The sequence below is a fragment of the Epinephelus lanceolatus genome, chromosome 22, assembly GCF_041903045.1.
Source record: "Epinephelus lanceolatus isolate andai-2023 chromosome 22, ASM4190304v1, whole genome shotgun sequence".
Lineage (NCBI taxonomy): Eukaryota > Metazoa > Chordata > Actinopteri > Perciformes > Serranidae > Epinephelus > Epinephelus lanceolatus.
The window spans coordinates 3,162,751-3,174,922 of record NC_135755.1 but is presented as its reverse complement, the minus strand read 5'-3'; the positions used below and the strand labels follow the sequence as shown (position 1 = coordinate 3,174,922).

At 41.3% G+C, this 12,172-nt stretch overlaps 1 protein-coding gene across 1 annotated transcript in view; it reads right to left on the bottom strand.

The window, feature by feature from the left end:
• Positions 1-5,483: 5,483 nt before the first annotated feature.
• Positions 5,484-12,172, bottom strand: part of LOC117245732 (uncharacterized) — a 28,229-nt gene continuing 21,540 nt past the window's right edge. The window contains exon 2 of the mRNA XM_078164286.1: positions 5,484-10,691. Within this exon, the coding sequence (XP_078020412.1) occupies positions 9,567-10,691 (1,125 nt within the window). The 3' untranslated portion in view covers positions 5,484-9,566. The remainder of the gene's footprint in view (positions 10,692-12,172) is intronic.

Here is a 12,172-nt window from a genome sequence, read left to right as displayed (position 1 = left end):
CATACAAGAGCTACCCTAACCTAAGGCTAAGCCCTAATCCTAACAAGGTCCAGGTGGTCACGTCACCAGCAGTCCAAGAAGAATTAAGCTACATGTAGGAAAAAGAGATTACCTTATCAAAATCATGACTGAGAGTATTTCAACAACAGATGCCTCCTTAGTCTATTTTTAAAAACAAGTATAGATGGGGACATTTGCAAGTCTTTATCAAGATTGTTCCATACCTGTGGACCTTTACAAACAACACTGAGGCTGGTACATTTGAGTTTTCATTTTTTTCCCCTAATAAAATGCTTCTTCCTAGTCTGATATGAATGTGGAGAAAAGGAAATTGGAATCAGGACACAAAATCGTTCGTTGAGCTTATTAACAACACAAAACATAGTACAAGTATTATGAAAAGTATTAAGTTCAGTAATTTTTTAGAAAGCCATAACAATGAAAGAGTGGGTCAGAAGGAGCATCAAATTTAGACCAAGACATGGCACGAGTGATTTTCTTCTGCAGAATTATCAATTTCCCTAGGTGGCTGGGAAATGTATTGCTCCAAATAATATTGCAATGATTAAGATGAGGCTCAAATAATGACCGATATAATGTTACAAGTGCTTCACCAGGTAAAAAATGCCTCAACTTAAAAAATAACCCAACATATTTTGATAGTTTCTTAGTTAATACATCAATATGGCCCCTGAAATTTACAAACTTGTCCATGTGAGCTCCCAGAAATCTAGTGGACGTCACTCTCTCAATAGGACTGTCATTTATTTTAATATCAATAAGTTCAAGGTTGCTCCGATTTCTGTTTGATCAAAAAATGATAAAGTTTGTCTTGTTTATATTTAGAGATAATTTATTGCATTTTAACCATGTATCAACCTTGATCAATTCATCATTGAGATTAATTTGCAGATCATTTATGTTCTTGTGTGATAAAAATAAATTAGTATCATCCGCGAACAGAACTTTGTGTAGAATGTCAGAACAATGAAAATCATAAAATCATTTATATATAAAATAAAGAGGAGCAGTCCTTGGATAGATCCCTGGGGGACACCATATTCTACTGTTCTACATTCAGATTTGTGATTGAATATAGAGACATATTGTTTCCTCACAAACATGTAGCTATGAAACCAACAGAGTGCAGTACCTCTGACACCATAATATTGAAGCTTATTTAAAAGAATTTCAAAATCAATCGTGTCAAAAGCCTTTGACAAATCAAGGAAAACTCCAATGCCTAACTCGCCTTTATCAATACAATCATACATTTTTTCCAACAGATTCAGAATCACTATAGAGGTGGAGCTCTCTTTCCTAAAGCTATACTGTTGTGGAGATAGGATTTTAATTTTTTTTAAAAACACACTCAGTCTACTATTGACAACTCTCTCCAGTACCTTGGAGAAGACAGGTAAAATCGATATGGGCCTATAATTATGCAAGTCATTTTTATCCCCCGACTTAAACACTGGTACAATTCTTGCAGTTTTTGTCATGTCAGGCACAACTCCACAGAGTAAGGAGAGATTGATAGAGTAGACCAGAGGCTCCAAAATTTCACTTATAATAGCTTTAAGAATTTTACTACAAATGTTATCTACACCAGCTGTGTGCGAGCTCTTCATTTTCATAACAATTTTCAACACTTTGTCTCTATCAGTTGGCCTAAGGAAAAGAGAGTTCAAATAATTGCCTTTGAGGTATTGTCTCAATGTGGCATTGTGTGGTTGATTAATCTTTTGAGAGAGGTTTTTTCCAATAGAAACAAAATGATCATTAAATTTACTGGCGAGTTCATCATTGTTGGTGGCATTTCCAGTGATATTCTCAGCATTTTTGAAGTTTCCCTTGATTTTGGCATCAGGGAGAATAGTATTTTTATGCTTACGACAGAGGATGTCATTTAGTACCTGCCAGGATTTCTTTTGGTCACCCCGATAAACTTTAATGCGTTCAGTATAGTACCTTTACTTACTCATGCAAATTACTTGTGTGAGCTTATTTCTATACTTTATATATGTTTCTTTATTTGCATCACTAGGGTTTTGAACAAATTGTTTGTATGATTTATTCGTTTTATTGATAGATTTTAAAATACCCTTTGTAAGCCAGGATTTCTGTTTAATGGCACTTTACTTTATGAGTCTTTCAGGTATAGTACAATCTATGGAATCGGTGACTTCATTAATTAGTACATTATATGCAGTATTCGGGTCATTACAATTATAGACAGAATCCCACGTTTTAGTTCACAGGTTTGCACAGTTTTTGTAAAGACTTTTCATTTAAAACCTTAACTTTAGTTTTGGTAGGGGAATCATCAACGTTCTTAACAAGATCAGTGAATAAAACAATAGGATAATGATCTGTTAGATCTGAGAATATTACACCAGAATCTATACGAGCTTTGTGAGAATTTGTGAGGATATTGTCGATTATTGTCCTGCTAGACTCTGTAACTCTAGTGAATGTATTGATTGTAGGAAAAAAAGAAAAGGAATGTAAAATATTAATAGTCATTTGTCATAGTATCATCCTTAACGAGGTCTATGTTAAAGTCCCCGAGAATGAAACATGTTTTATTTGTTTTGTTTATACGATATGAGAGTTTTTCTAAATTCATTTTGAAGATGTCAATATCAGAGTCTGGTGGCCTGTAAATTACTCCAACTGTAATGTTTTTACTACTTTCTACGTCTATCTCTATGAAAAGAAAATCAGAGTGACCATCTGCAATACTAAATTCATCACCAATGCTAACTGAGAGTTCAGAGGCTGCATACAAACAGACTCCTCCTCCTGATCTACCAGATCTATTTTTATTGTATAATTTATATCCATCAAGATTAAGGCCATATAAGATCCTTCATTTAGCCAGGTTTCACTGCAGCCAATGACTGTTACTATGGCAGCAGAAAATAATAATAAAAACATTAGTTTGAAGGTGACAAGGAACTTCATAATGAGAAACTGAGTGATGGTGTTGTTGTCATGGCAACACACTGCTTTACATTAGTGTAAATAATAAATGTTAATGCTGAGGAGGCCGATCACAACAGCTCAACAAACACTGACAGATGGAAACAGTTTGAGATGACGAGTCAGAGCGTCTCTTTGTGTCCAACATTAAAAACAGCTCTGATTATTACAGCAGAGACCCTGACAGGAAACAAGTCCAACAGCAACAATCACATTTGCTGACACAACAGGATGTAAACAGGCGTTACAGTGAAACCAAAGAATGAACACGCTATAGACCAAATCACAATTTTTATTTACAAGAACTTGCAGGGAGAAAATCCTCACGTTACAAACATTATAAATTTAGATAAATTTTCCACTTTGTGGAACGATACAGTTTACCTTTAATCTTGAATCTTTACCTTGCAGTCGGACAGTCTTTTCCGATGGATATCTGAAGCTGTTAAATCAAAGTCACCAGACTCATTTTATGTAGCAGAGCACAGAGTTGCTGCCTCATTTAGTGAGTGTGTGAGGTAAAGCTGAGCAAATATTCAAACATAGCGTACACTTACACTGATACTGAGTTTTTCAGGTGGCCAAAATCCGTTTTGCTGCGGCCCCGTCCACAACAGTAACAGGCTGAATAAACTACAGAGTGGATGTGCTGCAGATTTTCACACAGTCTGATGGAGACTGTGTTCAAGGACCTCGCCTGGTTTAATGAGGCAGCATCACTTTAATAACAACTCCAACTCAACTCACCATCACAGAGTGAGAGTACAACTGTGGAGCTGATCCTGAGGAGCGTCTGAGCTTTAGTAGTGAGACTGTGACAGGAGCAAAGACCAACACCAGGAACTTTGATCCCACTGCAGAGTCTACAAACTATTTTTATTAAAGGCTGAACTCATCTGATGATATGGACATTACAATCCTCCACACACAAACAAACAGGCTTCAACTCAACTTCTGTCTCTGTACCTCCAACAAGAGTCAAAAAGAAGAAGAGCTCCACCCTGCTGAGCCTCCGTCTTTATACAGGTGGAGCTCAGGGAGAAAAACTCAGCTGTCTTCTACATGTGGACAAACACAGGACACATGCAAGACACTGGATAAGACATCAAATATGTTACACATGATAACATACATCATATTAATCTGCTATTTAAGTTGTTGATGATGCTCAGAGCTCAGAAGACTTTGGTGTCCTGATGTCATCAACAGGAGCAAACAGTCTGAGCTGGAAACCTGAACATTGTGGAGGGGTTTTCATGTCCCTGTCATACTGGGAGCTGTGGTGTCCCAGCCGTTGCTCCTGGTCAGGTCTTGAGAGGCAAAGTGGTCCAAGGGGAGGGGCCAGACTAACAGTGAGTCAACAGACCCTGATGGATCAGACCTGGAGCACCTCGCCCTGACAACACAAACAGAGCCCCCTTCTGGAGGCAGGCTAGAGAGGGAAGCTGCACACGGGACCAAAAATCAGTCAAGTCACTAAACATTTCATTCAGCATGTTGAGTCAGCGTCTGAGACTGCAGAGCCTGTCTGTGACAGAGGTCTCAGGCTGATGCAAATACTTTGATCACAGTCATGGTAAGAGGCATCACTATCAGTTTTCAAATGCTTATTTGGTCAATCAGCCTATATATATCTACATGGACTTGACTCATGGGGCTCGGTGGGGCACAGTCCCAAAGATCAACATGGAGTCACCATCCTGTGGGCTCACCAGTCGCAGAGATACGCTTCAGGGTCGGGTGCATTGTGAGCTGCAACATTGCCCCGGACAGTTGCATGATTGATTTTGAAGAAATTGTGGTCAGTGTAAATTGTGGTCAACTTCAGCAAATACTGAAATGAAGAGACTCGGAGAACCACGGAGAAAAGTTACAGCCAGCGAGATTACTTTAATTGCAAAGTACAACTCAACAATACTCGTAGAAAACAGCGGACACAGCAGAAACAGCCCCGCTCATACAACTTCCAAAAACCTTTATACTATCTGAGTGAGCGAGCATCTGTTCGTTTGTGTGCATGTGTGTGTGCATCCATGTGCATTTGTGTCTGGGTGTGTGTATGTGTGTCTATGTGTGTGTATGCGTCGATGTGCAGACGTGCCTGGGTCTGGCACCTAACCATTCTGCCAAGTTTGATTCCTTGGAAATGATCGTACAAGAATTACTCAACATTACAAAAACAACTCCTAAAAGGAGTCCTTCCTAGTAACTCCAAAATACAACAACTGTACATAACTGTTCTCCTAAGTGTGTTGGTTCTCGGCAGAGGTAATGTGAATCTGTGGTTTACTGCTTGTCTTGTCTCATGGTTATGTCTGTTATTTGTTGGCAATAGTTGTAAATATAAGCAGTTAGGTTTACCAACAGTATATATATTCTTTACAAACAGAATAAGACTGCATGTCAGTCTGTCTTTTACCATTAGCCATTAGGTATTTTACTCCTTCTAGTTTTACCTATGACTTCATTTAATGTTTTCCATAATTTCTTACTATCTCCTTTGTACTCCTCCAGTTTACTCTGATAAGAATTTTTCTTCTGTCTATTCATTTTGGTTACAGTGTTTCTAAATGACTGGTAAGCTCGCCAGTCATGCCAATTTCCAGATGCTACAGCTACTGTTTTCAGTCTGTCTCTTTCTTTCATGGAATTTTTAAGTTCATGATCAAGCCAGGGTGTTCTGATGTTTTTCACAGAAATTTTCTTCATAGGAGCATGTTTATCACAAGCATCCATAAATAAATCCATAAACTTGCATAATGCGGTCTCTGCATTCTTAACATCCAGCACTGAGTTGCACGTGATTTTGGATATATCTTTAATAAACTCATCTTCTGAAAAGGACTGATAAATTCCTTTAAAGATTATTTAGGCCCCATCTTGGGATCTTTTGTCCCCTACAGTAAATGCTACCATATTATGGTCACTGAAGCCCATTGGTACAGATATAATTTTAGAACATTTCTCAGGAGCATTTGTAAAACAGTGATCTATACACTTTGATGAGACCGCCCCTGCACTGTTAATGCTGATCCTTGTTGGTATATTAACCACCTGAGTTAAGTTACATACAGAAGCCACATCACCAAGTTTCTTTTTCAGCGTACAATTATCTGAAAGCCAGTCTATGCTAAAATCACCAAAACAGTAGATTTCATTTTTTGAATCAGCCACATTTTGCAGCATTGTACATACATCATCTAAATACACAATACTGGAGCCCAGAGGCCTGTAGCAGCAACAGATTAACAATGGACTTGAATGTGAAATGTGTACCTGTAGCCATAGGGCTTCCACCCCAGTCATTCTCAGGTCCTTCCTTACTTTAACAGGGATGTGACTCTGGATGGATATACACGTGCCACCACCGTATTTGTCTCTGTCTTGGCTACAAATGTGATAACCTTGTATATTTAATAGTGTATCACTTATTGAATCATCCAAGTGTGTCTCAGATATGGCCATTACATGTATATTATTTTCTTGCATAATAGAGCTCAACTCATCAACCTTATTCTTTAAATTACAAATGTTCAAGTGTGCGAGTCTTAAACCCTTTTTTGGTAGTTTAAGCATCTTTGCAAAAAGAAATAGTTAGAGATCACACACACCCGTATAACCTTAATCCAGCCTTTGCTGGGAGTTTATTTATTACAATAGTTCATTTAGCTCCTTCAAGCTCCTGATACATAATACTTTAGCCTGTTCTGGATTTCCATTCAATTTGACAAATACCTTACAATTGCGGGTCCACGTAGACTGCAGCTTTCCCTGTTTCCTCAAGAATCTTGCTTTTTTTGCAATGTCAGCGTTTCTTTTGATGAGATGCTCATTTAGATATACAACAGTGCCCTTTAGCTTTCTGCCCTGTTTGAGTAGGTGAACTTTTTTCTTTCCATTGGCAAATCTGATAATGATGACATGATTGGCTACCCTGCCTGTCTTGTTACCTACAGGAATTGTGTGACATGCTTCTATGTCATCTCTATCGATTGAGATGTTTTTCTCCTGCAGAAAGGCAGTCACTTGGGCTTCAGTTGACTCGTCATGTCTGTCCTTATCTTGTCGGTCTTCTCCCTCCACCGCTTTGGAATATGATTTTGGTTTGATTTTTAGTCCTGTCACAATAACATCATTAATTCTTGAGTACTGCTCCAAGTCCAGCAAGCGGTTCTCTAAAGAAATAATTCTGTTCTCATGCTCCTCATTTTTCTTCTTGATTTCACTTATTTCCTTCATGAGGTTCATCAAGGTGCTCATCTTATTTGTCATGTTGGTAATGTCCTGAGACATCATGTTTACCACATTCTTCAGGTCTTGCTGCTGTGGCCTGGTGGTGGAAGCTGCTGTGGCCTGGTGGTGGAAGCTGCTGTGGCCTGGTGGTGGAAGTTGCTATGACCTGGTGGTGGAAGCTGCTATGACCTGGTGGTGGAAGCTGCTGTGGCCTGGTGGTGGAAGCTGCTATGACCTGGTGGTGGAAGCTGCTGTGGCCTGGTGGTGGAAGCTGCTGTGGCCTGGTGGTGAAAGCTGCTGTGGCCTGGTGGTGGAAGCTGCTGTGACCTGGTGGTGGAAGCTGCTGTGACCTGGTGGTGGAAGCTGCTGTGGCCTGGTGGTGGAAGCTGCTGTGACCTGGTGGTGGAAGCTGCTGTGGCCTGGTGGTGGAAGCTGCTGTGGCCTGGTGGTGGAAGCTGCTATGACCTGGTGATGAAAGCTGCTATGGCCTGGTGGTGGAAGCTGCTATGACCTGGTGGTGAAAGCTGCTATGACCTGGTGGTGGAAGCTGCTGTGACCTGGTGGTGGAAGCTGCTATGACCTGGTGGTGGAAGCTGCTATGACCTGGTGGTGAAAGCTGCTATGACCTGGTGGTGGAAGCTGCTGTGGCCTGGTGGTGGAAGCTGCTATGACCTGGTGGTGGAAGTTGCTATGACCTGGTGGTGGAAGCTGCTGTGGCCTGGTGGTGGAAGCTGCTGTGGCCTGGTGGTGGAAGTTGCTATGACCTGGTGGTGGAAGTTGCTATGACCTGGTGGTGGAAGCTGCTGTGGCCTGGTGGTGGAAGCTGCTGTGGCCTGGTGGTGGAAGCTGCTGTGGCCTGGTGGTGGAAGCTGCTATGACCTGGTGGTGAAAGCTGCTATGGCCTGGTGGTGGAAGCTGCTATGGCCTGGTGGTGGAAGCTGCTATGGCCTGGTCGTGGCTACAGCTGAGGCTGTTGGCTAGTCTGCCACCAGGGATGACAGGTCTAGTTCCAATCCACCAAATATCACCTTTAGATTTCCCAATCCACAGCCATAAATCATCAAACACCACTTCTCATCAACCAGTAGTGAATAAAAGAAGAATTTGACAGCAGTCACAGTCTCTTGTTTATGTGATATCTTGTATGTGGTTGTGGTGTATATATTCCCTGTTCTCTCTTCCAGGAGAGAGTATCAGCCATTGCTCATCTCTCTCTCTCTCACAGTTTCTCCTCCTCATTTGAATTTGTCTATGTAATCAGGAATTGGGAATAAATCTGGTATTTCCTCCCCCCTCTGCGCCAGAAGGACTCTGCGCACCAATTGTTCAGGGGTTAGCATACTTAGCATTTGTGCTCCTTGTATGCCCGTTACAAGGTTCAGCTTCTTGTCCATCGCTCTCTCACACCATTTTTTCCGGATAGGCACGATGCAACATGTCAATAAGGAAAACAGAATTAGTACCATCAGTACAATTATCCCTGTTTTAGCCAAAACAGCTCCCCATTTTCCAAAAATTTCCTCTAACCCATCCCACTTGATTCTTCCACTATTACCAGCATTTTCAGTCATTTCAGATTTTAAGGCTTCAAGCTTACTCATAGCAACAGAAAATGTTCCATCAGGCTAAGTGTTACTTGAAATAAACGTACAACAGAGCGTCCCGAACATTTTACATACTCCCCCTATTTCTGCTAAAATCCGATTTAAAGCTTGCCTATTCTACCACGCCATGGCACTGGTTTCATGCACTTGCTGACCTAATTGCTTAAGAACTTCAATGTGTAGTTGACATATCTCTGTTGGTTGTAGAAGGTTGGTTGTGATCGTACAAGAATTACTCAACATTACAAAAACAATTCTTTAAAATGAGTCCTTCCCAGTGACTCCAAAGTACAACAACTCGACAGTATTCAAAAACAACTTCTTATAAGGAGTCCTTCCTATTGCGAAATCTGACATCTGGTCAACTGTTTCTATGACCTTTTGCAACTGACATTATTTTCATATTTGATATAGAACAATACATTATCTGCCTCTACATCAGCTCTCACACATGGGAGTCCTACAGGGAGGAATCTGGTGGTCCAACAGAGTTACAGTTGAAATAAAAAACAGATAAAAATAATCAAAGACAAAAGTAAGACATCAACACAGCTATCAGGGCATGGGGAGGAAGCAGTAGGAAGATGTTTGCCTGGCCCTGAAAATGTCCAAAACAATGCAGGGTAAACACATTTGTGGGCTTTAATGTCACTACCAACATTGGTCACATCAGGACGGGTTCTCCCTGGTGTGAACACGTTGGTGGATTTTTACGTCAAACCGTTCAATACAAGCTTTCTCACACTAGTCACAGCTGTACGGGTTCTCTCCTGCATGCCGGCATTGGTGGGTTCTCAAATTACTGCACCAGGCAAATAATCTTCCACATTGTTCACACCAGTACGGTTTCTCTCCTGTGTGAATACGTTGGTGGCTTATCAAGGTCCATCTGCGTGCAAAGGCTTTGCCACATTGATCACAGCTGTACGGTTTCTCCCCTGTGTGAATACGTTGGTGGGTTTTTAAGGTCCCTGACAATGCAAAGGCTTTGCCACATTGATCACAGCTATACCGTTTCTCTCCTGTGTGAATACGTTGGTGGGTTTCTAAGGTCCATGGCTTTGCAAAGGCTTTGTCACATTGATCACAGCTGTACAGTTTCTCTCCTGTGTGAATACGCTGGTGGAATTTTAAGGCCCCTGACTGTGCAAAGGCTTTGCCACACAGACCACACCTATACAGTTTCTCTCCCGTGTGACTGCGTTGATGGGCTTTCAAGTATTCTGATCGTGTGTAAGCTTTGCCACATTCATCACACTTGTATGGTTTCTCTCCTGTGTGACTGCGTTGATGGGTTTTGAAGCGACCTGACTGTGTGAAAGTTTTGCCACACTGATCACAGCTGTACCTTTTCTCTCCTGTGTGACTGCGCTGATGGGCTTTCAAGTTACCTAATTGTGTGAAAGCTTTGCCATTTTGATCACAGCTGTATGGTTTCTCTCCTGTGTGAATTCTTTGGTGAGTTTCAAGGGATGCGCGTTGCGAAAACGTTTTCCCACATTGGTCACAGCAGTGCAACTTCTGTGCAGTGTGAACACAGTGGTGACTTTTTAAGCTACGTAGAGTGGTGAAAGCTTTCTCACATTGATCACAGCTAAACAGTTTCTCTGCTGTGTCAATGTCTTGTTTTTTTGAGCTCCCTGACTCTGTGAAATCCTTCCCACTTTGGAAAACACTGGACAGTTCCCCTTCAATATGAAAGCGTTGTTGGGCTTTGAGGGCACTGCAGTGCAAAAATGTTTTCTCACATTGGTCGCAGCTGTATGGTTTCTCTCCAGTTTGAACTCTTTGATGAATTTTTAAAGATCCAGATGTTGTGAAGGATTTGTCACGGTGGTGACGTATAAGTTCCTCTCTTCCTCTCTGTTCCTATAGCAACAAACAGAAAAGAGTTAATGAGTTGTCACGGTGCAGCCAGCCAACTAAAACCATAAATAACATTGAAAGCATGTCTGCCAAACATAACCCACAATGTCTGACTAATGCATTACCACCAACAAATGTTATGATAAATAACTTACAGAATAGATTTTATTTAGGTTTTGACTTTTTGATAGGAATTGATACCAATACTACTTATCAATGCGACTCTCACTGATACTTCTCTCCATAATTTAGTGGTTTAGTGGTTTTGGGTTGGACCTGAGATTCTTGACTTGTGCTCATGTCTCCCCCATGACTGTACAGGCTAACCGCCACACCAAAGTCTTTTCTCATTTTCTTTAAATATTTATCAGTTACTTTTCATAACCCACATAAACCATTTGTCATAAATCAGACCAGACTGCTTTCATTGACTTAACAAGGGCAGCATCTACAAACCCGACACAGTGGGTGGCGCTACATGTACCTTTAAACTTGCTTTGCGAGCCGCCAATAAACACAGAGAAGAAGAACAACAACAACTGCAGCACGCTGTCTAGAAGGTAAAACATGTCGCAGTGTGGACGTCTTTCACAGTTTCAGAGGAAGCCAACAGGATTACACCGAGGGTCTGATGTCTGACCACCCGACAACCCCCAGATCAACAAACTCCCTGGAACCGGTGAACAGGTTATATATCCCGCTTTATAGACACAGCACTGAAGGACCATCTCCAGAGCGTTAGCACGAGCTAATTAGTTGCGGCGGCTAACATCCAACTAGGCTTGGGCGATTGGACAAATACATCGCCAATCTCCCATCGGCTGAGTCCATCACGGTTGGTTTCATTTTTGGCGATTTTTTGGGTGATTTTTGTCATTTTATTTTGCTAAATTAATGGTCTGTCTCCACAGAATTCAACTCGGTACATATAGTCCATAACAACTATGTAGAGCACAATTCAAAGTGTGTGCGTATTGGAACTGGCAGCTTCACACTGATTTCTGACGAGTCTTTCACAAAACACGTCAGTGATGGCGGAGCTGAACGTTACGGCCGGGGTGCACCGGGCACGTCAGCGGCGTGACACATCTGCAGCGTGAGTCCCGTAGCAGCTCGCATCCCTGTTAATCAATTACAGCGGCTCCACTGGCTATGGGAGCGGCACAACAACTCTCTATTTTAGGATGCTCTTCTATTTTTGTTGCGCTACGCACCCCTACGCGCACCCCTAAGAGCCGTCAGACTCTTTTTAAAATGGTGTCGGACAGTCATCTTCAGCCCGTCTTTACAGCTTATTACTCAGCAAAGATCTCAAGGTGATTTTTTTTTTTAATGAATAAGAGTATAGCCTATAGGCTGTATGTTTCAGTAAAATTTCAATTCAATAATTTTGACATTAAAGACCACAGTCAGAGGATAAGGTGCAGGTAAATTTATTCAAACAGAATAAACAGTTGGTCGGTCCACAAAAGTGACACAGTAAC